Source organism: Rana temporaria, chromosome 5, assembly GCF_905171775.1.
Source record: "Rana temporaria chromosome 5, aRanTem1.1, whole genome shotgun sequence".
Lineage (NCBI taxonomy): Eukaryota > Metazoa > Chordata > Amphibia > Anura > Ranidae > Rana > Rana temporaria.
In genome coordinates this window covers 292,315,789-292,342,640 of record NC_053493.1, presented here as the reverse complement: position 1 = coordinate 292,342,640, position 26,852 = coordinate 292,315,789, and the positions used below count along the sequence as shown (strand labels likewise).

The 26,852-nt window shown below is 40.1% G+C and overlaps 1 protein-coding gene across 13 annotated transcripts in view; it reads left to right on the top strand.

Moving 5' to 3' along the window:
• Positions 1–26,852, top strand: part of PTPRM (protein tyrosine phosphatase receptor type M) — a 916,041-nt gene that overhangs the window by 333,497 nt on the left and 555,692 nt on the right. For all 13 annotated transcript variants that reach the window (XM_040353983.1, XM_040353984.1, XM_040353987.1 and 10 more), the window contains 2 exons: positions 1,685–1,763; positions 6,729–6,844. In XM_040353983.1, the coding sequence (XP_040209917.1) occupies positions 1,685–1,763; positions 6,729–6,844 (195 nt within the window). The remainder of the gene's footprint in view (positions 1–1,684; positions 1,764–6,728; positions 6,845–26,852) is intronic.

Below are 26,852 nucleotides of genomic sequence, written 5' to 3'. Positions count from 1 at the left end.
AACACCAATGCTCCACTTAACGTTGACTTTAAATGCAATGTATTACAGATTAATAACAAAGCTATGTTCCGCTTTTATACTGTTACAAAAGAACTATTAAAGCTGGACTTTAAAACACATTTTAATGTGTTTACGTGTTAATTAAAAGCTCATTCAAAGGGGTAGATCCACAAAGAAAGTACGCAGGCGTATCTATTGATACGCCGGCGTAATTTCAAAATTCCTGCGTCGTATCTTTGTTTTGAATTCTCAAAACAAGATACAACGGCATCTGGGTTAGATCTGACAGGCGTACGTCTTCGTACGCCTTTGGATCTTAGATGCAATTTTTCGACGTCCGCTAGGTGGCGTTCCCGTCGTAATCCGCGTTGAGTATGCAAATTAGCTATTTCCGACGATCCACGAACGTACGAGCGGCCGTCGCATTTTTTTACGTAGTTTTCGTTTGGCTTTTTCCGGCGTATAGTTAAAGCTGCTATCTGGTGGCGTACTCAATGTTAAGTATGGCCGTCGTTCCCGCGTATAATTTTTAAAATTTTACGTCGTTTGCGTAAGTCGTCCGTGAATGGGACTGGACGCCATTTACGTACACGTCGAAAACAATGACGTCCTTGCGACGTCATTTGGAGCAATGCACCCTGGGAGTTTTGACGGACAGGGCATGCGCAGGTCGTTTGGCGCGGGGACGCGCTTCATTTAAATGAAACACGCCCCCTACCCACCCAATTTGAATTCCACGCCCTTACGTCGCGAGAGATACACTACGCCGCCGTAACTTACGGCGCAAATTAGTTGAGGATTCAAACCAAGTCAAAGTAAGTTACAGCGGCGTAGGGTATCTGACATCTGCGCGGGGGGAAAGCGTAGGTATGTGGATCTGCCCCAAAAATATTTTAGAAAGGACAACTAATACAATGCCCTGTACACAACACTCAGATTGGAAGAGGTAGGGCCGGCACTCTTTGCAGGGTAGTGACTTAGCTGCCTTGCTTAACTCCTGCATAGAAAACTCAGGTCTTTTGTATTCATGTATTGTCTGGCACAGACAGAAATATTATTGGACAGACAGAAAAACAAATCCTATGGCAGATATATACCTGGTTATATACAGTATCTAACTATTTGAACTATGTATTTAGTGATTTGCCTGGATTTAAGCCATAAATACCTTTGATTTACCTGCTCTGACCATTTCTACCCCAGTAATGTTATATCAGTTACCTAAGTCCAACTCTAGTCTAATACTAATAGGTAATAACACCATGGGTAGTTGTTCCGAAGAATTTTCGATTGCCTCCTGGAGGATCAGATATACATTTTTCCTCCTGGAGAGAATTGGATTATGTTTTATGTTGGATCAACTGTGGGAACAGAATTGTGTATAAGTTGGTTTTCTATTTGTTTTATTCTCTAATTATTGAACTAGATAGACTTGAGTCTTTTGCCAACCTAAGTATGTAACTATGTAACTTTGTTGTGTATTTGTAGTAAAAAATGTAGCTAGACTATGCATTTTCGTATGCATTTTGGAAATTGGAATTTTACTACTGATTAGATCAGGTGCCTTTCCTAATACAAATGGAAAAATTGTTTTTTTTGTACCTTGTTATGTGTTATGTTTTATTCTCAGAACAGATTTGAAAATATTATATTGTTACTTATCTTATATTGTTAATACTTTCAGGTTTATTTTGAAGTTATTACCTCAGATCAACATGGATACATTGCAATAGATGAAGTGAAAGTTCTAGGACACCCTTGCAGTAAGTCTTGCATTTTTTTTCCTCTATTTAGCATATATTAAAGTAGTGGTTCTCAAGCTTGCCTTTGGACGTTATTTAAAGTGTTTGACACCTGTGTCTGAGGCCTCGTACACACGACCGAGAAACTCGACGGGCGAAACACATCGAGTTCCTCGTCGAGTTCCTCGTTAGGCTTGTCGAGGAACTCGACAAGCTTGCTTTGCGTACACACAGTCAAGCCAAAATCTCCTCGTTCTCAAACGCGGTGACATACAATACGTACAACGGCAGGGGAAGTTCGATTCCACTGGCTAAACTCTTGGGGCTGCTTTTGCTAATTTCATGTGTTTGCGTGTTAAATAAAAGTTTGGTAAGAGACATTTGCACTTTTCAGTCTGTTACAGCTTTAAAAATGTGTTATCTCCATTACAAAAGCTCTTTTTACTCCCGTCTCATACTTTAATCTGAGCAAGCGTGGGTTTCTTAGCATACAGACGTCCGAGTTTCTCGTTGAAAACCAGCGCGACCAGAAACTCGACGAGCCAAATCAGACTCCCGTCGAGAAAATAGAGAACTTGCTCTCTTTTTGGCTCGTCGAGGTTCTCGACAGTTTCCTCGACGAAAATGTACACACGACCGGTTTCCGCGGCAAAAAAATATCTCCCAGCAAGGTTCTTGCTGGTTTTTGCCGAGAAACTCGGTCGTGTGTACGAGGCCTTAGGGTGTCTCCTCTATCTATAGGGAAGCAAAGTAGATACCCTTGAACTGTAGCATTGTCTGTCAGAGGTATGTCCTGAAACTATATGTTACTTCTATGTCGTCCTATACATGTGGGTAGCATGGTAACCACACATAGATGGCCAGATTCACGTAGAGGTTAATCTTTATGCCGGCGTAGCGCATCCCATTTGCACTACGCCGACGTAACATAGTGAGGCAAGTACTGTATTCACAAGTTACGTCGGTGTACGCAAATGGCCCGGCGTAACCCAGCCTAATTCAAAATAGGCAAGTAGGGGGCGTGTTGTATGGTAATGAATCGTGACCCCATGTAAATGAAGCGCAAATACTCATTGCTTTCGATGTGAACGTAACCTACGCCCAGCCCCATTCACGTACTCTTACGCAAACGACATAAAATACGACGGCTGTTCCGACGTCCATACCTTGCATGGGCTGCGCCATCTTTTTGGTGGTTTATCTTTATGCCGGAAAAACGCCTTACGTAAACAGCATATCGGGCACAAGTACGTTTGTGAATAGGCGTATCTTGCTCATTTACATATTCTAGGCGTAAATCAACGTACACGCCCCTAGCGGCCAGCGTAAATATGCAGCTAAGATACGACGGCGTAGGAGACTTACGCCGGTCGTATCTTAGCAACAGAGAAGCGTACCTCAGTTTGAGAATACGCTTATAGATACGACGGTGCCGCATTCGGACTTACGAAGACGTATCTACTGATACGCCGTCGTAAGTGTTTATGTATCTGGCTAAGAGTCTTTAAGGTCATACGTTTTGATTAACCACTTAAGCCCCCGACCATTATGCAGCTCAAAGACCAGGCCACTTTTTGCAAAACGGCACTGCGTCGCTTTAAGTGACAATTGCGCAGTCGTGCTACGTGCTTCCCAAACAAAATTGGCGTCCTTTTTTTCACACAAATAGAGCTTTCTTTTGGTGTTATTTGATCACCTCTGCGTTTTTTTTTTTTTTTTGCGCTATAAACAAATATAGAGCGACAATTTTGAAAAAAATGCAATATTTTTAACTTTTTGCTATAATAAATATCCCCCAAAATGTATACAAAATTTTTTTTTTTTTCCTCAGTTTAGGCCGATATGTATTCTTTTACATATTTTTGGTAAAAAAATCGCAATAAGCGTTTATTGATTGGTTTGCGCAAAATTAATAGCGTCTACCAAATAGGGGATAGTTTTATTGCATTTTTATTAATAATTATTTTTTCTAGTAATGGCGGCGATCAACGATTTTTATCATGACTGCAGCATTATGGCGGACACATCGGACACTTTTGACAGTATTTTGGGACCATTGTCATTTTTACAGCGAAGAGTGCTATAAAATTTGCACTGGTTACTGTAAAATTTACACTGGCAGTGAAGGGGTTACCCAGGAGGGGGCGCTGTAGGGGTTAAGTGTGCCCTAATGTGTGATTCTTACTGTGAGGGGCGTGGCTGGGCGTGTGACATCACTGATCGTCATTCCCTATGACAGGGAACAGACAATCAGTGACAGGCTCACTAGGAAGCACGGGGAGAGTTTTGTTTACACTTACCTCTCCCCATTCTTCCTCTCTATGACCCGAGTGCGGGACACCGGCGGCAATTGGGTCCGCTGGGGATGGTCGGGTCACAGAGAAATGTACCGGGTCGCGAGTGAGCCGCCGAGTGTATATCGTTGTGCGGTGGTCCTCAAGCAGTTAAATTAACCACTTAAGGACCGCCTCCTGCACATTTATGTCGGCAGAATGGCACGGCTGGGCACATTCACGTATAGGTACGTCCTGTGCTAGTACCCAGCCGTGGGTCGCGGGCGTGCGCCCGCAGCGCGGTCCGAAACTCCGGGACCGTGGGACCCGCGGACCCGATTGCCGCTGGAGTCCCGCAATCGGTCCCTGGAGCTGAAGAACGGGGAGAGCTGTGTGTAAACACAGCTTCCCCGTTCTTGACTGTGGCGGCGTCATCGATCGTGTGATCCCTTTTGTAGGGATACATAATCGATGATGTCACACCTACAGCCACACCCCCCTACAGTTGTAAACACACATGAAGTCACACATAACCCCATCAGCGCCCCCTGTGGTTCACTCCCAAACTGCAATTGGCATTTTCACAGTAAACAATGCATTTTAAATGCATTTTTTGCTGTGAAAATGACAATGGTCCCAAAAATGTGTCAAAATTGTCCGAAGTGTCTGCCATAATGTCGCAGTCACGAAAAAATAATAAAAATGCAATAAAACTATCCCCTATTTTGTAAACGCTATAAATTTTGCGCAAACCAACCGATAAACACTTATTGCGATTTTTTTTACCAAAAATAGGTAGAAGAATACGTATCGGCCTAAACTGAGGAAAAAAAAGTTTTTCTATATATTTTTGGGGGATATTTATTATAGCAAAATGTAAAAAATATTGCATTTTTTTTTTCAAAATTGTCGTTCTATTTTTGTTTATAGCGCAAAAAATAAAAACCGCAGAGGTGATAAAATACCACCAAAAGAAAGCTATATTTGTGTGAAAAAAAGGACGCCAATTTTTTTTGGGAGCCACGTCGCACGACTGCGCAATTGTCTGTTAAAGCAACGCAGTGCCGAAACGCAAAACCTGGCCGGGTCCTTTAGCTGCATTTTGGTCCGAGTCTTAAGTGGTTAATAGATTTCATCTGTTTATGGCATATTATAGGTATTGAGTCAATATATATTTCCATTGTTGCTGGAAGACAGTTGCCTTTTATTTTGTGTGTGTATGTGTATATACTGTATATATATATATATATATATATATATATATATATATATATATATTTATATATATATATATATATATATATATATATATATATATACACATACAGTATCTCACAAAAGTAAGTACACTCCTCCCATTTTTGTAAATATTTTATTATATCTTTTCATGTGACAACACTGAAGAAATTACACTTTGCTACAATGTAAAGTAGTGAGTGTACAGCTTGTATAACAGTATAAATGTGCTGTCCCCTCAAAATAACTCAACACACAGCCATTAATGTCTAAACCGCTGGCAACAAAAGTAAACATGTCCAAATTGGGCCCAAAGTGTCAATATTTTGTGTGGCCACCAAACCCTACAGTACTGAGAATGATTTACTATGATTGCAAAGAACCCCATTGAGGCAATCAGTTGATAAGCACTAAGGGCCAGATTCACAGAGGAGATACGACGGCGTATCATAAAAGCACACACACACAGGTTAGACTCGATGGACTTTTTTTCAACCTTACCAACTGAGGGCCAGATTCACAGCGGAGATACTCCGTCGTATCTCAGATACTCCGTCGTATCTCAGATACTCCGTCGTATCTCAGATACTCCGTCGTATCTCTTGTCGTATCTATGCGGCTGATTCATAGAATCAGTTCCGCATAGATAGCCCTAAGATCCGACAGGTGTAATTGACTTACACCGTCGGATCTTAGGATGCAATACTTCGGCCGCCGTTGGGGGGAGTTTGCGTCGTATTCCAGCGTCGGGTATGCAAATTAGCAGTTACGGCGATCCACAAAGGTTTTTCCCGTCGTTACGTCGGCGCAAGTATTTTTTTCCCGTCGCAAAGTTAGGTGTGCTTTAACATGGTGTAAAATTACTCCACCATGTTAAAGTATGCCCGTCGTTCCCGCGTCGCTTTTGACATTTTTTTTTTCCCCGGGGTAAGTACGTTACGCACGTCGCGATTCACAAACACGTCGGGCCGCCGTAAGTTCGCGCAAAGCATGTCGGGAAAATTGCGAACGGTGCATGCGCAGAACGTCCGGCGTGGGAGCGCGCCTAATTTAACTGGTACCCGCCCCATTTGAATTGGGCGGGCTTGCGCCGGACGTGTTTACAATACACCGCCGCAAGTTTACAGGTAAGGGCTTTGTGGATCGGGCACTTACACTAAAAACTTGCGGCAGTGTAACGTAAACGGGTTACGTTACACGGCCGCAATTGTACCTGAATCTGGCCCTAATTTCTTTGGAATACACAGTAAGTATAGGCAGAAGGATGAGGGCGGATACTTTACTGTTTGCTCCTTGCCCCTAGTTCCCTTTGTGACTTTATAGAATACCATAGAAATACTGCCACAGAGTAAACATTTTGTTGACAACAAACCTAGAATATATTTCACCAGTTACACCAGTTTTATTGGTTATTTGACTAACTTTTTTATGTGATCCATTTTATAAATTGATTGTACTTTCTAATGGTATTTTTCAGGTAAAACACCACATTTTGTACGGGTTAAAAAAGATGATGTGAATGCTGGTCAGTTTGCCACCGTCACATGTACAGCAAATGGAAAAACAGCAGCAAGTGACAGACTTTGGTTACAGGTAAATGCTTTACTGTTTTGGCATGTTATGCAAGTTTTGAATAAAGTTTATTTTTTTGTGCAGATTACAGGGTATCAAAAATAATACTATCATGGTATGACTAATATTAAAATAATGGGGTATTTTTGGGCTTTGGTTCATTGAGTGTGTTTTTAAGGTTTATAATACACTACATATGTTGCAACAAAGAAGCTCTGTAATCCAACTTTTAATCACTCACTGGACAATTTAGCAGATGGTATAGCTAAAACTGTCAATAATTCACCTAAAACTAAAGCGCTGCCAGCTCTATTGATTTTAACTGAATTGATTTTTTATCTTGGTTTGTCTGGTTCACATAAGTAACATGAACAGTATGGGATCCTGTTTGCTGTATATGCTCTAATATTATGTTTTTCAGTGTGAAACAAATACCTGAAATCTTGTATGTACTGTATCTATAAAATGATGGTGTGCTTGTCAATAGATTCTTGGAAAACAATAGTCACTATGTGCATTGCTAGGATGCCTTCCTTCCTGAACCTCATGTTCCAACTCAAGGAACAAGAGCTTTAAGCAGGTTAAATAATTTCCTCTTAAATCCAAATTGGAGGAGGAAGCAAAAGAAGAATGCAGATTCAATGGTTTTGAACCTTAGTGGGTTCTTATACTTTTTATGAATTGTCCAATATATCCCAATAGCCAAATTGCCAGAATTTGGCTATTAGTTTCTCATATGGTTTCATTAGATTCCAGTAGGTTGGTTTTACTTTACATATAGATAGCTGAAATAAAATCATGGGATTTTCATCATAATTAAATCATAAATTAAGTCATCCTAGCACAGTAGTGAATTATTCTCAATGATTTTACAATGAGCCTTTAACTCATGCCCATTGATTAGATATAAATATGTAAAGCAATAATATTTATTGTTTCCCTGGGCCCTAGTTGGGCGTTCTTTGGATTTTATAAGTGAAAATCAACAAGGTTAGTTCACACATTGAGTTTCAGATGGTTTCTTAGGATCGGGGTTCCCCTTAATATATATATATATATATATATATATATATATATATATATATATATATATATATATATATATATATATATATATATATATATATAATGTGTGTGTGTGTTTACACAACAAAATGTGCATTTCAAATTAAAAAAAACATGAAAGATTGTCCATTGCCATGAAAACCTAATGTCAGAAATCCATGAAACAGACCGAGACAGAAGTGCAGTAAAATCACACTTGTTTAATAATTTTAATAATGATAATAGTAAAAGGTAAACAGAGTAATTGTAGTCAAAACATAGCCAGAGTTCGATAACCGGAATGGATATTCAGACAAGCCAGGATGTCAGGGAGCCATGGATCAATGAACTTCAGGATAGTCCAGGAAATCAGGTAACCCGAGAATTAGCATAGTGGAACAGCAAGCAGGATCAGGAACCAGAAGGGATATTAGCCAAGCAAGTCTATAACAGGTACACAGGAGAGAGTCTCTTGATGTGTTGACAAGGCGAATGCAGAGAGGAACTGAACTGAACAGCTTAAGTAACCAGCAGGACTTGACAAACAGGATATCATCATCATCAGCTGAGTCACTGTGGAAAGATTGGAGCTGGCAATTAACCGACAGCTGAGCTGCCTGCTCTGAGAAGGAGGGGTTGAGCCCAGCACTGACTCAAAATAATACAAGTCCATGCTTCAGCCTTGTTATGAAACAACCAAAAAGCCAGTGTGCTCCACCACCAACCCTGTGGACACTTGCTCACCTTAATGGGTGGACTTTTCAAACAAAAGAGGTCTAACACAGCCCCCCCCCCCTCATTGTAAGCTCAGCAATGCTATAACTGCTGATACACAGTAGCAATCACTGCACATCCAAGGTTTCAAACCAGATGGGCCCAAAGCATATTTATTTAAATTGTTGCACTCACATGTAGTCCTCAAACTTATCAATTACAGGCTACTCTCTCATCTACATTAGCCTAGCAGCCTTAAATGTGTCTCCTACGCTGATGGTTACCCACTACCAGAGCTTGCATATAATATTGCAATCTCCTCATTTATGTGTATATATCATTTGTGGGGTGTTTTTTCACTTTTTGGTGCTTGCAACTATAATTAATTGATAGGTATGCATGAGATATCTACAGCATGTCATATAACACGTCAGTGAGTTATCACATTTCATATGTGCCACATGCTGTTAAAGAGGTGCCAGATTTCCCAGGTGCCATGTTGCCATATATAATATTACCGTGCTTCAAGAAAAGCATGGGATCCAATGAGAGATTAAAAGATCTGTTTGCAACAGTAAAATGGAGGTATCTGTGCCACCTCTGCCAGCTGGGTATGTGTCAGCATTCCTGGTGGCAAAAGCCAATGCACTTTACACACGTGACCAAAACACAGGAATAACATACCTAAGTATGATGCATATATAAAAAAGAAAGAAAACAAATATGCAAAACAGCCTAGGTATATATACAAATGTAATGTTATCTGAGAGGTGGAGATAGGTAAATCTTCATTTGCAAGTGTTCTTTGCCAAACATAAACAAGCATATTGCTAAGAACAGACATTACAGATACAGACTGCAATGTAAATTCAGGGCTCTCATTAGCTGATACACTAAAATATAAACATACCTCCAAATAAATGTGACAATGGCACTAATGAAAGAATGTTTATGATTAACAGATGTATCCCATCTGCTTAGATTTTCTTTGTCACATCTGCTGACAGCACAAGCCAGCACTAAAATGGGCATAATATTTCTTTTGTATTGACTTACTAAACAAGAATAATCATTATAATGCATATGTTGATAGAAGTGTTTATATCTCACTTGTAGTACTCGGTTATGCTGCAGGCAAATAAAAAGCCTGGGTATTAGCAGAGGCTTGTCACCATGGAAATTTGACTGCAGCGCTGTGTTTGCGGAAGATCAGACATTGTCATTTGCCAGCCAAAAAGTAATTAATAAAAGTTGAAGGAGATTACACGGCAGTTTACTTTGTCCCCTATTAAACTTAGTTAACTACATTCTTTGCATCCTGAGCAAAGTCGTTCTCTTTTTGTCAACCTGTATTGCAGGATAAAATCGCAACAAAGACAGTACTATTGTTATTGTTGACCAATGTGCATAAAATGTTTAATATGTATCATATATTGATGGCACACTATTGGATTTAGCTTTCAGAAGTGTCATACTAACAGAGGGTAAGCAGAGAAAGCAAATAACACTTATGGCCCCTGGAGGTGCAGTTGCGATCATAATACAACACCGTCCTTCTCATTGTACCAGTTATAACATAAACACAAAGGGCATATTTATAAAGTAGTGAATGTGACATTCACCAAAGATTCACTGCAAGTGAATCATTCCCTTTAATATAACACTGATGCACCAGAAATGTGTGTGTGCAGTGAATGTTTGATGAATGTCACATTTAGTGCTTTATAAATTTACCTATGTTTTTCAGTTACAAATAAACTACATATAAAGCCTGTTTCAAATGGGCTTCAGCTTGTATAAGAACAGTGTGAACAGCAAGCTTTGATAAAGCATTTGCAGAGCTTTCAGCAGGCTTTGTTGAGTTGAGCTGAAGTACCATTCAGCTCCAGTTTGTAAATGTTGAACACCGATGGGAGTGTTTTGATTGCCACTTTAAACAAGCTGATAGCAGGCTTCAGAACGTATGGAGGCTTGTTGAGAGCCCGATAAAGCCTGCTAGCAGCTTGCTGAAAGTGGCAATCAACACTCCAATCTGTGTTCAACATTTACAAACTGAAGTTAATGGTACCAAAGCTCCAACAAATCTTGCTGAAAGCTCTGCAAATGCTTGGAAAAGTTTGCTGTTGACACTGCCTGGAGTCGATTTAGTTCACGTTTGTAGCCCTATACAAGTTACTCATTCATTCATTCACTAATCTTAAAGGAAGCTGAAGCTCATGTAAAATAGGCCTAAGGCACTGTTCACACTGGCTTTAAAAGCGGGAGTTTGAGGCGTGTTTTTTTTTTTCTCAAACTCCTAGTAAAGCAGACTACAATTCATAATATGAACAGCACACAGGGCCATTCAAATCATCAAAAAATTAAGCATTTGCATTGCTGTGCTTCGAAAATTAAGCTTGTTTGCATCACATCTTGTTCACAACCGTCAAAAAAAAAGAAAGAAAATATAGGCATCTGGGTGGGTTTTATTATGCCTTTACTGTGTGTGAAACCTGCATAGGGCATTTAGGGAGTGCTTTCATTTCACCTTTAATGCATGTCAAATGCGATGGGCAACACGCTTGTTCTGCATCAGTATTTTGAGCAGATGTGAACTAGGCCTAATGCATTTACAGTGAGCCCATGTTTTGGTTTTGTTAATGCTAAAGCAGGCTGTGTTCACGCCATGTGTGGAGGCCGACGTTTCTTCTGCACCTGTACAACACTAGTCACCTCCAGGGCACATAGAAAAAAAATTCTGGGTGTTCAGTTCACACTACAGTCACTGGTGGCTACTCCAATAGGGACGCAGGGGCGCCCCCCCCCCATCCATGCGCCCAGGCCCCTAATCTACATGCAGGTTGCCGAACACATGGATTTCATTGGGGTTTTTTGTTTTAAGCACATGATTAGAGCCTGAGGCTCTAATTAGCTTCAAAAAAGGGTGGGCTGTGCCCTGAGCCCACCCAGTTGTGTGACAATAGCAAATTAATATTCGCTATTTTCTTCCTGTTTCTCCTCCCAGCCAATCAGGAAGCAGGTCTTAAGAAGCTGCCTGCGACCTAGATGGGGTAAGTGTTGGGCTGGTGGGTGGACAGACGAGCGATAGGCTTTTACTGATAGACCAACTAAACAAAGGGGGGGTTGGCAGGTGGCTTGTTTGCCCCCCCAAAAAAAAAGCCGCCACTGACTACAGTGTTGGTGTACATACATGCAGACATGCTTTTCTTCTGCAGCACTTCAACTGGCATTGCAGGCTACTGTACTGTGCATTAAGCTACTAAGCACTAAGCTACTGTACAGAGATGTGAATATTGTGTACAGTTGTATATTTTATATACAGTTTTAAAAACAATTTAAATATAAAAACTGTGTTAAGAAAAAGTAAACAAATATTGCCCCCTCCTCCACTGGCCAGCTAAATGGACACCAGCCTGCATGCTAAAATGGAGCATTCTAGCATGCAGGTAGTGTAAATCGGCCTATACTAAAATGTTAAAAACATAAAGCTTATATGTTTTTCTTACTTCCCTTGTATTCACAGTTATGTCAAGGCAGAAACTCGTGATTTTATTAAAGTGATTTTATCTAAACTCAAGAACAAAAATGCAACATTTTGCAGTTTACATTGCTTAGGTGTGCTAGCTGCCTTAAGCTGGCCATTCATTAATCTTTTTTTTATTATTTTATTTTTTCAATAAACCAGCGGGTTGAATGAAAAAAAATAAAAATCCTCATCCTTGATGTGGATGAGGGAATTACTCCCACTGTTCTATTGTGTTCTGACAATAGGGATACTTCCCCACTGTCACAATACACTGATCAGTGCTGCCAGCTATAGCCAGCAGCACTGATCATTTGGGGGAAAAACCCATAGGCTGGTTGTACAGCAGTCAATAGGTAGATCAACTTCTGTGCAACCAGCCTGCTTATCCATGGATCGACATTAGGACGATCCATTTATGGCCACCCTAATTATTCTCTTTTTTTCAGGTAAAGAACTTTTTCAGCAAAAAATACCTGTTGATTCTTCCAGAAATACAGTGTCCTTATCACTTCCTGTGAGCTACACAGAAGAATATATTTCTTCCTAGCCATCTTCTGTAATCCACCTGTCTGGAGAACAGCCTAGGCTGACAAGCCTGGTTCCCTCCAAGATACAGTGGAGGAGTGATGTAACCATCTGGGGACAGGAGGTGTGTTATTTGCAGAATTACCAGGTAAAAATAAGACAAAAGAAGTGTTTAATGGAAAGCAAATCAGCCACTGCACCAAGGACTTAAGCTGCAATATTTTACATTTTTTTATTCGGGTTTATACAAATCTTAAAGGCCTGATAGTCTAGATAAATATTTTTGCGTTTTTGCGTTTTACATCTACAGTATAACAATGAGTTTTAAGAAATACTTAATAAATTTGTAATGATAACTTGATAAAATGTCTTGTAAGAATGATTTGAAGATGGCGTTTTAATCACAGGATATGCTCCTGGCTGCTTTATGGATATTACCAAGCAAACTTCTTTTTTTTTTAAATCTGTTTATTGAGTATTTTTAATATACATAGGAATATACAGAGAATATCAACACATATAGAATGCAAATAAATCCATATATGAAAGTACATATTCGGTACAGAAGTATATACGCAACATTTTGTGTATCAGAATGAAATTATTGCAGGCAATGCAGGCAATACAGGCACATCTGCTTTCAGCCACTTAATATATAGGATTTAAAGGGATTGATTTACTAAAGGATTAGAGGCTGTTAAAGTGTAAGTCCACCCTAAAACTAAAATATGTGCATCTACAGACATCCATTCTAGAGGGCTATCTAGCCCTCTAAATAAGAAATAAGTGTGCATACTGTCATAGAAATATTTATACCGCACTTAAATAATTAAAATAAGCGATTAAAACCTTTTTGTCTATATAAAAATTAAAACAACGAATAGCGGTGCGAAAAAGAGAAAATGTTTACATTTATTGATACAGAGAAGAAACTTGTATTAGTCCAATATTCGTTACTATAACATAACAGATACCACCTTTAAAACCAAGATGATACCCGTGTTACACAATTATACACATGGTAATATGGCTATAAAGGACACAGCAGTAAGTAATGACAAGTTGTAGTTAAATGAATCTATGAGGAAAGCAAAAGAGAAGTGAGATTAATCTTAGGCCAAATCTTAAGATAGAAGGGGGGGGGGAGAGAGAGAGAGAAGTGAGATTAATCGTAGGCCAAATCTTAAGATAGAAGGGGGGGAAAGAGAGAGAGAGAGAGAGAGAGGATACATTACGTCACGATGTCTAGTTCAGGTCAGGTCATCATCTCCAGGGAAAAGGGACTGAGCTATCCGGCTGCATTCGGATATATACACCTTTGTAAAAACCCCACCCCTCCTCAACCCCCCTTAAGACTTCAAAGGATGGCTGGGTTTGCCTAGTCCCTCACATAAGTTCTTCCTGTCCCTAGTCACACCCCCCCCCCCCCCATTGAGGTAACATCCATATTCCAACAAATGGTCAAATAAGAACCCTTTTTTAGGTGAAATTCCACAGCTGGGCAAGCTGTTAATTCCAAACCTACTCCAACACCACAGAGTCACCGAAAGACAAATCCAAGTCACATTAATAATAAAGCCTTGTAAAAGAAAAACATATACATCTTCTTGTTATAAATATGGATTTTCTTAAGCCAATCCGACCTGATCTCTAGTAGTGGAAGCTCTGCAGAGGACACAGCTGTCAACGGCTGTGAAATGAATGGGGATTGATGTCACCCATAGACTTACTATGAGGCTTCCGTTGTCGGACCTGTCCTCTGCACCCGCCTTTACAGCGAAGCCATGGCTGACTGCGCTGTGTGGAATCGGGTCAGAGTGGCTGCAGAAAAGATATGTATACTGATTTCTTCTTTGCAGGGTTAGATAGGTTAGTGTTAGGTCATGGATATCTGTAGATGCAGGGATTTTAGTTTCAGGATGGACTTCTACTTTAACTTTCCAAAGTGAACGTTCACTTTGTAAAAAGTAAGTTCACCAACTTAGTAAATGAGGTTAAATCATTTTTTATGTTTTTTTTTTTTTTTTACAAAGTCAAATCATGTGCAAGAGAAAAGACAAAAAACATGTTTTCTGCTTGCAAATACAGGTACTCCCTGGATTACAAACAAGACAGGCTCTGTAGGATTGTTCCTAAGTTGAATTTGTTTGTAAGTTGGGACAGGTACATTTTTTTAAGTGTGGCTCCAGCCCTAAAAATATTTTTTATGTTTTTTGGATAGCATAGGGAAGGATTAACACTCCTGTAATATTTGATTTTCTGTTTGTGCCCCTGTTCAGGAGATTTCACCTCACTTTCTGTCCCAATGACAATTGGGTTGTTGTGGAAGCAAGGATTGGTGATAAAGCTTCAGCGGAGACATCTTTTTCTCATATTAACACTTACAGGAGAGAATTTCCCTTCCTAGGGGTAGATTTCACTTCCTGTTGTTTCCCTCCGTTTGTAAATAGGAGTCATTCCTAAGTTGGATGTTTGTAACTCGAGGACCGCCAGTAATTGGATATTTGAAGTGAGGACACTTATTCACTAAGCTAAGTGAACATTCACATTGTAAAGTGAACATCCACATCACAAAGTGAACATGCCCTTTCCTTTAGTAAATTGACCCCTGTGTCTTTTGAGATTAATTTCAAACACTGCTGTGACAAATATATCTAGAGACTTCCCATATTGTCTCATCAATGTGCAGAAAGACTCAATTGATTTTTCAGTACACAATATTTGCTACTGTACATTGGCAGGAGCACTGTCAACTGACAAGCTTATATCGCAAGGGTTAAGTAAATTTTGCTATGTAAGTGATCGTGTAGCTTTAAAGCATTGCATTATCTTAAATTGGGCAGGCTGTACTGGAATTAGATTATTTTCATGCAAATGAGACTCATAGCTACTTTTGTGCAGTCTGTTAAGTCCTAAGATCTTAACGCACGAGTAGGAATTTGTTAGCGAAAAAAAATTATGCCGTTTCAGCAATACTTGTAACAATAATCATACTAATCATAGTTTAAAGAAACCGAAACACCAAAAGCAGCATTTTCAGTAAGTATTGTATTAGTCCTCCTTGGACAATGTAAAATTCTTCAGCTTTGTGCCTGCTGGTTTATAGAAAGTCTGGGTCAATTGTCTTGTTACTGTCCAGCTGGATAGATTAAGGAACCATTCGCTTTTCTATTTCTCTGCATTATCTCACTTTGAGCAATGCTGTTTCTTAAATTATTACCTAGTCGATGCCACCGAAATGTTTAATGATGTCATCTGTTCTCAGAAGTAATTTGGTTGAATACATTTGTATCATATCAATTGCACAATAATTTAATATCCAGGCCAAATGCTTCCTCAGAGTTTAGCTCGGCATTTTGAAAATTGCAAACATTAAAAGCTCCAAATTCCCCAGTTGCTGACATATAAGTAAAAGCTGGTTATCAATTGTAACCTGAGGATTTACTTTTAGGATTATAGTCATTTTGATGATGAAATATGGCAAATGCTTAAGTCATAAACTTAATAATGTAAGTGGTTTAGAAGACAGGATTTCATCACATAGAGAAAAGAATCAGAGAGTGGAGATTTAGGATGATGAGGAGGCCTTGTTAAAGCCCAAGTTTATTTATTTTTTAGTTTTTTGTATTTTCTTTATCAAATCAGTACAAGAGATGGCACCTTATGTGTCCCTTATAGCTGCTCTTTTAAGCCAGCCATGGATTGTTCGAATCAGCAGGGACCGGCTGATATACGAACCATCTATAGGCAGACTGATTGTACCCAAGTCAATTCTTCAATTTATTTGGGTACAACTAGAATGTCAGATTTTTAGATGCAGTTATTGCCAGCGGCTAATCATGGTGTTCTCCTAGCAGGAATGGCTCCTCTTCCCCCACCGCCAGGAGAACACAGGGAGGGATTTCTCCATTAACATTGACTGTGTTGATGGGAGAATCACATCATCTATGGCCCCCTTTAGATGAAATCTTCAGTCCTCTGTCTCACCACACATCCCCTGCGGGGATTAATGCGGCCATGGGAATTGTCATAGGCACAAATCAAGAGTGCTAACTATGGCTCCCCTTCCTGTCCCCCTCTGCCATTCATAGAAACTGTACTTCCAGCTATAAATGGAAGAGGTAGACTTTTCATTCATCTACCCGTGCTTCATTCATAGAGCTTTTTGTTACTGGAAGTTATAGTACAGCTTCACTGAATGAAGGAAGGTTGGTGGAAAGGGCAGGCATAGTCGACATGCTTGATGAGTGCCTTTGACAGGTCCTTTGTGCTATTTTTTTTTGTTTTTTTATTGAATTAAATTTTAAGGTTTTAAACCACAGAGCATTTAAAGTGTGAACATTATATTTCTACACATCTGTTCCTCTCTGTTTTGAAAGCAGCAGACCAAAAACTAGATCCCATGTGAAAAGAACGGAAGTGACTCACATGTCAATTTTTTTTTCTTCGCCCACATATAAACAGGAAGTAAAGAAAAGGTGATTATATGCTATTATTGAGGGGGACGTTAAAAAACAAAACAAAATAAAAAACCTTGTTGGCTCAATAGTGTGTTTAGTACATGGTTTACAGTACGTTGCTGCCTGCCCCTTATTGTTAATCCAACAGGTCTGAATGTAGCCAGAGAGGCTTTGAGTGTATTTGAAGGTTTCTCTAAGTTACTGCCGTAGCCATGTTTTAACAAATGGCATACTGTCTTTACATATTCTACTATACAACCTACCTCGATATTACCTATGTAATTGGTGTTTGTTCTTATATTATGAGAGGGTACCATACCATAAGAGGGTTATAGATTTGTGTTGATGTAACTCATATGATCGGGTTCGGTTATTTACCAAATCAAACATTGCCTGCAGTCTTTGTTACCTGGTTTTATTGTCTGATGCCTCTCATTTGCTCCTCACTCTGTAAAATCCAAGTGGAATAGTAAATGGTTGCAGTTGAAATTTTAATTTTCTTTGTCTCTCGATCAGTTAATACAAAATTCTTATTGTTACTATCCGCAAATGGGATTTTGCCTTTTCAGTGCTTTATGAGTTATTAGCCTCAGTATAACTTTTTAGAAAAATAAAGTGAAATAAGTCTCATGAATAAATATTACATAATGTAAAGAATAACAGCCCTAGCTGAATTTTTTTTTTTAGTTTTCTCTGTAAAGTGTTCCACTTAGGTGGTTACAATTCATTTCCATAACAATAGTCTCATTAGTTTTACATCCAGAATAAATCAAGACATTGTCCCTGTTACAGTTGGCATTCAGTTTTTTTTTATTAATTATTTTTCTAGCTCCCAGATTCTTTCAAATGCCACGTTTCCTTCAGAACTTAATCTAGTTATTGCTTGTTCGCGTAGCTGTAAGCAGTTTTGTTTTACTTATGGTTAGCAGAACAAGTTCTGCACCCTCAATAATCTGGATATGTACACAATTGATGGCTTAAAAGGTATCTTATCTTCATCTATGTTCTAACAATAAGGTTTCAACTTACATGTCCATCCAAGGGCATGCATAAATTTAACAGATACACATGGTTTGAGTCAGAGATAAATGCCCTCAATGCATACATTCACTGTTGCAGCCATTAAACAAACTCATCTTCCATAACTATCATTTAGTGCCCATACAGGTCTCTCTTGGGTCTGAAAGTCTATTCCTGTTCCTAGTCCTATTCCTAAACTGCTTATTGTCTCAAGTATTAAAGAAAAGTTTCTCAGCATTGTTTTATTATGCACATAGGGACTAAAAACATGTATGATATCCAGTGGCGGCCCGTCCATAGGGGCGCCCGGGCGCCGCCCCCCATCACACAGTCAGTAAAAAAAAAAAAAAAAAAATTTTTTTTTTTAAATCTGTCCCTTTAAGAATTTTTTTTTCCCAAAAAAGGGCCTTATGTCCGCGCGCCGGACGCCGGGAACAGTCCTTTAGGAGTAGCGCCACGTCTGTGCAATCACGGGATTGCAGACGCGGCGCTACATTGGCACGAAAAATATGCCTTTGTGGCGCTCTCCATCGCGCCACTTGCTTCTGGCGCGATGGAGTGTATTGTTATGGCCGGGCGGGTGCATACACTGTCTGTGTGCACCCGCCCGTCTCTGTGCTCGTTCCGACGTCACTGGAAAAACCGGAAGTGACGTCGGGTCAGCTCGAGCTCACTGCGCCCGACCGAGGAACAGGTAAGCCTGCCTGTCTCTACATCGGCGGCCGCTTCACAGCAGCATCCAACCCCTCCCGCGATTGCCACTATCGTATTTCCACAATCGTATTCGGCGTCCGCCGGCCCCCCCCTACTTATTCAAAGTTTCAAAGGTTTTTTTCTATTGATTATTCGTCGGCAGCACCCTCCCCCGCTTATTCAAAGTGTTTTTTCTATTGATTATATTGATTATTCTTCGGTGGCACCCGCCCCCCCCCCCCCCCCCCGCTTATTCTAATTTTTTTTTCTATTTAATATTCGGCGGCCCCCCCCCCCCCCCCCCCTGCTTATTCTTAGTCTTTTTTTTGTAATATGCTTAATCCAATTTCTTTTTTATATATTTTTTAATATTGTTTTTTTTTATTTAATATTAGTTAAATATATTAAGATTATTAACAGTTTATTTTTTATATTTGATTCAATTTAGCATTAAGTATAAAAAAAGTTTTTTTTTTAATATCTGGGGGGGGGGGGTGGTCTGGTGGGGTAGTGTTACCGCCCGCTGTAGTGTTACTTGTGCTGTAATGAATTTTTACATAGAAAAGAAATGTTGTTAATAAATGGGTAAATGAATTTAAAAAAAAAGATTTTTCCAATAACGGTTATTAAAAAAATCTTTTTTTTATAATTCATTTACCCATTTATTAACAACATTTCTTTTCTATGTAAAAATTCATTACAGCACAAATAGCGTCCGGTAACACTACCCCCCCCCCCCCAGTTATTAAAAAAAAAACTTTTTTATACTTAATGTGCAGGGAAAATATCGGCCGTCAACACCACCCCACCCCCCGCTTGCAAATTGTCCTGCGACTTGGGACTGGAAAGTTGCAGGATAAGTTGGACCCGATGATTTCCAATGAGAACTGTTCATATCTGTGCAACTTTGAAGTAGTCCCTGCATTACTTTTGTCCCACCTTGATGTGACTTGAGGTCCATAGACCTCCAGAATACATAGGCATTGCTTCAAGTCGCTGCAAAATCGCACCAAAAAATTGTGGCAGAATCTTGCGACTTTCAGGCTAATGCAGTCTGAAAGTTGCACAATTCTACTGCAATTCTGATGTGACTTAAAGCAATGCCTGTGTATTCTGGAGGTCTATGGACCTCAAGTTGCATCAATGTGGGACCAAAGTAATGCACAGACTACTTTGAAGTCGCACAGATATGAACGGTTCTCATTGGAAATCATGGGGTACGACTTGTCATGCAACATTTAAGTCCCAAGTCGCAGGACAAGTAATTCCTGCAGTCTCTGGTAATCTTGTGCAGTATGTCCGCAGTCTCTGGTAATCTTGTGTAGTATGTCCGCAGTCTCTGGTAATCTCCTGCAGTATGTCCGCAGTCTCTGGTAATCTTGTGCAGTATGTCCGCAGTCTCTGGTAATCTTGTGCAGTATGTCCGCAGTCTCTGGTAATCTTGTGCAGTATGTCCGCAGTCTCTGGTAATCTCCTGCAGTATGTCCGCAGTCTCTGGTAATCTCCTGCTGTATGTCCGCAGTCTCTGGTAATCTTTTGCAGTATGTCCGCAGTCTCTGGTAATCTCCTGCAGTATGTCCGCAGTCTCTGGTAATCTCCTGCAGTATGTCCGCAGTCTCTGGTAATCTTCTGCAGTATGTCCGCAGTCTCTGGTACTCTTGTGCAGTATGTCCGCAGTCTCTGGTAATCTTGTGCAGTATGTCCGCAGTCTCTGGTAATCCTGTGCAGTATGTCCGCAGTCGCTGGTAATCCTGTGCAGTATGTCCGCAGTCTCTGGTAATCTTGTGCAGTATGTCCGCAGTCTCTGGTAATCCTGTGCAGTATGTCCGCAGTCTCTGGTAATCCTGTGCAGTATGTCCGCAGTCTCTGGTAATCCTGTGCAGTATGTCCGCAGTCTCTGGTAATCCTGTGCAGTATGTCCGCAGTCTCTGGTAATCTCCTGCCCATTTCGAGTCCTTCATTACTAACAGTGTCATATTTTAGTTTGTTTGCACCGATCTGTAAGGCTGCACTATATACCATGATTTGTGATGCTGGGGCTGTATACTCTGTGCTGTGACGCTGAGCTGTATACTCCTGACATTCAGTGGAAGCAAGTGGAATACAGGGGACGGAGTGGTGGATTCTATAAGGGGTGTGGCTTATGAGAAGTGGGAGGGACCAAATGTGGAAGGGCGGGGTATTGCGCCCCCCCATCATAAAACTTCACCAGCCGCCACTGATGATATCACCTAGGGAGTATGGCTGGTTGAGTCACTGCTAAAGAAGGATCTGGATGTCTTGATACACCATAGACTTTTAAACAGCATGCAATGTCAATCTGAAGGGTCTACAGTGGGCAAAATATTTTCTTGTAAAAAATTAAATAAAAATGTCAACTACAGACAGAGACAAATAAGGGGTTGCTTTACTAAAACTGGACAGTTCAAAATCTGGTGCAGCTGGTCATGGTAGCCATTTCAACTTCTAACTTCAGCTTGTTCAATTAAGCTTTGACAATAAACTGGAAGCTGATTGGTTTCTATGTGGAGCTGCACCAGATTTTGCACTTTTTCGGTTTTAGTAAATCAATCTTGCCCCTGTACAGTGCGTTAAAACCTCATCTTGAATATGCAGTTTAGTTTTGGATACCAGTTCACAAAAATATATTTAAAGTTTTCAATGAGAACCATATTAAAACTGCAACATGTAATATATTTATGTGATCAGAGCAACAAAAACAGTGTGTCTCATTTATCAAACTGTCTGAAACCAACCATATATTTTCTCAATTTTCAAACCTGAACTGGAAGAATAAAAGATTGATTGGGTTTGGTTGTTATGGGCTACTTAGAATCCGTCTTTCAGACATGTTGATAAATAAGGCCTGATGCTGTTCATGTGTTCGTGAACCACTTCCAAACACGCTGGAGTGGGTAGGTTCCTAGTGTGGCTTAGCAAACACTGAGAAGAATTTACTAAAACTGGAGTAGACAGAATCTGGAGCAGATGTGCATAGTCAACTTTTATTTTTAATTTTCAAATCTTAACTGACTTAACTGACATTCTGCTCCAGTTTCAGTAACACCCCCCCTTCTATTTGCTCCGATACTATCATCACTTTCAGCGCAGTTACAGACAAGTGCTTTATTAATAAATATAGAAGACCACGATTCATGCACATGTTCGAATTAGAGATGCAGATTAGAAAAGCAGTTTGAAACGTTTTCAGGATTATCCCATATATTGCACTACAGTCTTGTCTACAGCATACTGTACCTCACAGAAGTCAGACTGTCTTAGGATACATTTACCTATTCACCAAATTGTGTTGCCACATATGAAATTAATGTATGCCAAGAACAAAAATTTTAAAAAGATACACAGCTTACCAGTCAGATGTTTTGTTTTGTTTTTTTCAGGCTAACTAAAAAAAATTCAAGTATATAAAAATAACTGTTGATGCCCTTGGAAAATTTTGAGTCCTTATAACAATCTGTTTACTAGACTTCACTGTTGAAAATTTCCTGTGCCCTGAGCTCTAAAAACACCACTGAGATCTTAAGCAATGTCATTAGCTTTTTTTCAGTTATCTTCTGCAAACAACAAAACACATTGTAATGGAATGTCCCACACTCCAATTGAGTGCCTCTGTCATATACGGCTTCCTCCAGTCTGAAGATAAATATTATAGCCACATATTACAACCAAGAACTAGGCAGGACTCATTTGGCTGCAAAGCTGGTGCACATTTATTTGATCAAACTAACAAAGAATATATACACCACAGGAGGACATCCCCCTTCTGATCATATTACCCTCACAATACAAACTGCACAGAGGAATTGGATGACTCTGAGGTTTCATTCCAGATCAGATTTGCCGACTTCTACAATACTGAATACAGTGTACTGGACAATACACATTATTACAAGTATAAACACTACCCACAATGCTTTGCTTAGCAGACAGACAAAAGGTGAGTAAATTAGCACAATTAGCAATGGGTGAAAGACCCTCAGGAGGCACACTAGATCAACTTACAATAAACATATTACAGCAGGCAACCCCAGACAAGTAGCTTGCTGATGACATCAACATCTGTTATGAGTCCCATAGTGTGGAGCAGTCCTTGCTGGAAACCTGGCTCAGGTAAGTATAAGTTGGGGGGGGGGGGACTGGCAGGGAGCTGCAGGCAGAAGGTTTTTTACCTTAATGCATAGAGTGCATTAAGGTAGAAAAAAAACATTCAGCCTTCACAACCACTTTACTGGAGCAACCCATTGATAATTAGCTTCAGCCTCTACTACCTGTGTTATTCTTGAATGCATAATACTGCTTCCATTCTTTTCTTAGGAGCAAACCATGCATCACTTTTTCCTCTAATACCAACACAGTTTCTTTAAATAGGTAAAGTGCTGCTTATATTATTGTGTAAATAACTGATATATCTTATGATGTTGGCACAGCATAGGACAGGCATACCTATGTTAATAAGTTCTGCACTGTTCTGATAAAAGAAGATACATCCCAGTTGGCCACTGGACAATGAAACTCTGATGGTGAAATGTATTTTTGCAGCTCTGGCTTTTTCTCCCTCCGGTGTCACTGACAGTGCTGAAGCTATCACAACATTCTTATGATCTAACGCCAATCTAAACTTGTCTACTCTTGGCAGGTCTGCTGCCTGGTTGAGTTAGATAACTGCTGTATTCTAAAGATTCACATTATACTTTTTACTGTATTTCAGATATGAAATTAACAATAAATAAAGTTTTAAGAAAAAAAATCTTCTGTTAAATGGATTGTCAAATACAACTAAATATGTCAAACTAAATTTGTTACCTCGAATATGCACAATAAAATGATTAGCCATTGTTTCAAAATATGTTTGGATGATGTATACAGTTACCATGGAAGGGCAAAATAAATAAACTGTTATATAGTGACAGTTATGGTGAGTTTTTAACCACTTTTACTATTGTAAAATGACACCGGCAGGAACATCTCCTCCCTCCGGGTGGACGTCATATGTCGTCCTCTGGTTCTCGCCAGGAGCCCGCAGTGTGGCGATTGGGGATGAGACATGTCCCTCGAACACAGCCCATCCACGATCAGGGTAAAGAGTCAATGAAATTGGCTCTTTACCACGTGATAGGCTGTGTCCAATCACAGCTGGTCACATGTGTTCTGCTCGTGATTGGCGTTCGTGTGCACCCCCGTTGGCATGTAGCGAGGCAATCAGGAATGAAGCGTGTCCCTCGGACACAGCCCAGCCTATTACCATTTGACCTGCTTTGTCCAATTACAGCTGATCACAAATGTCAACTAACAACTATAGTGCGGTTTCCGGGTTTTCCTCCTCAGTGTGTGATACAGTACATCGATCTGCTCTCCTATTGCCCCACAAATAAAGAGCACCTGTCACCAGCCTCAGAATACCTGTCATGGCCCATCAGAGTACCTGTCACAGCCCATCAGAGTACCTCTTACCAGCTTCAGAGTACCTGTCGCCAGCCCATCAGAGTACCCGAGTACCTATCTCCAGCTCATCAGCGTACCCGAGTACCTATCTCCAGCTCATCAGAGTACCCGAGTACCTGTCTCTAGCTCATCAGAGTACCCGAGTACCTGTCACCAGCTCATCAGAGTACCTGAGTACCTGTCACCAGCCCATCAGAGTACCCGAGTACCTGTCATCAGCATCAATGTACCCGAGTACCTGTCACCAGTCCATCAGAGTACCCAATTACCTGTCACCAGCCCATCAGAGTTCCCGATTACCTGTCACTAGAATCAAAATACCTGAGTACCTGTCACCAGCCCATCAGAGTACTCAAGTACCTGTCACCAGCCCATGCCTCATAGAATATATGTTGGGGTGTTTGCTTTTTAAAATGGGGTCATTTTGTGAGTGTTTCCATTGTCCTGGTGCTCCAGGACCTTCAAAAGTGTTATAGGTTGTCAGGAAACAAAATGTGTAATTTTTGCTCTTAGAACCCCCCTGCATGTTGGGCCTCTGTATGTGGCCTGGCTGTGTAAAAGTCTCACACATGTGGTATCGCCATACTCGGAAAGAGTAGCAGGATACATTTTGGAGGGTAATTTTTGCTGTGTACATGATATGATGTGTTAGAAAAATCTTATAAATTGACAACTTTGCGTAAGAAAAAAATACGTTTTCATTTTCTTTCCACATTTTACAAAAACTTTTGGAAGAAAAATACATTTTCAAAAGACTCATTATGCCTCATAGAATATACTTTGGGTGTTTGTGTCAGGAACCATGAATCAGACTGAGAAGTGCAGTAAAAATCACACTAATTATAAAATGGTATAAAAAGAGCAAACGTAGTTCAAAAAGCCAGAGTTTGTTAAACAGGACAGGTAGTCAGAACAAGCCAGAGAAATGGGAGTCCAGAGGCCAGCGAAGTCGGGTGCAACAAACAGGATAGGGAACCAGAAGGGAAGTCAGCCAAGCAGGAAAACACAGTAGAGAGAGTCTAGATATGTCCGGATATGTTGACCAAGACGAAGGCAAAGAAGATCTGATCCATGCAGTTTAACTAGCTTGCAGAGCTAGCTGACGAGCAGGAAATGAAGACCAGGTGAGTCACTGTGGAATGAAGAGTGCTAGCAACTAACTGACAGCTGGGCACAGAGCTATAAGAAGGAAGGGCTTAGCCCACCTCTGACACTTTGCTTTCCAAAATGGGGTAATTTTGTTGATAATTTCACTGTCCTGGTGCTCCACGACCTTCAAAGTTGTGATAGGTCGTTGGGAATTTATATGTGTAATTTATGCTCCTAGAATGCCTGACGGTGCTCCCTGCATGTTGGGCCTCTGTATGTGGCCAGGCTGTGTAAAAGTATCACACATGTGGTATTGCCATACTCAGGAACAACTAGCAGAATGTATTTTGGGGTGTAGTTGCTATGTGTTAAAATCTTATAAATTGACAACTTTGTGTAAGAAAAAAAACATTTTAATTTTCTTTCCACATTTTCCAGAAAACATGTGGAAAAAAATAACCTGTTCAAAAGACTCAATATGCCTCATAGATTATACTTTGGGGTGTTTGCTTTCCAAAGTGGGGTCATTCTGTGGGTAATTCCTCTGTCCTGGTACTCCAGGACCTTCAAAATTGTGATAGGTAGGAATGAAATTAGATGTGTGATTTATGCTCCTAGAACACCTGATGGTGCTCCCTGAATGTTGGGCCTCTGCATATGGCCAGGCTGTGTAAAAGTCTCACACATGTGGTATCGCCATACTCAGCCTCCCGCTTGCCCCTGATGCCGACGCACGTGCCCGGGCACCCGCGATCGCTCGTTACAGAGCGAGAACCGGGAGCTGTGTGTGTAAACACACAGCTCCTGGTCCTGTCAGGGGAAGAAATGACTTATCATCTGTTCATACAATGTATGAACAGCGATCAGTGATTTCCCTTAGTCAGTCCCACCCCCCCTTCAGTTAGAACACACCTAGGGAACATAATTAACCCCTTCCTCGCCCCCTAGTAATAACCCCTTCCCTGCCAGTGTCATTTTTATAGTAATCAATGCATTTTTATAGCACTGATCGCTATAAAAATGCCAATGGTCCCAAAAATGTGTCAAAAGTGTCCGAAGTGTCCGCCATAATGTCGTAGTACCGATAAAAATCGCTGATCGCCGCCATTACTAGTAAAAAAAAATATTAATAAAAATGCCATAAAACTATCCCCTATTTTGTAAACGATATAACTTTTGCGTAAACCAATCAATAAATGCTTATTGCGATTTTTTTTTACGAAAAATATGTAGAAGAATACGTATCGGCCTAAACTGAGGAAAAAAATATTTTTTTTTTATATATTTTTGGGGGATATTTATTATAGCAAAAATTCAAAAATATAATTTTTTTTCAAAATTGTCGCTATATTTTTGTTTATAGCGCACAAACTAAAAACCGAAGAGGTGATCAAATACCACCAAAAGAAAGCTATATTTGTGGGAAAAAAAGGTTGCCAATTTTGTTTGGGAGCCGCGTTGCACGACCGCAAAATTGTCAGTTAAAGCGATGCAG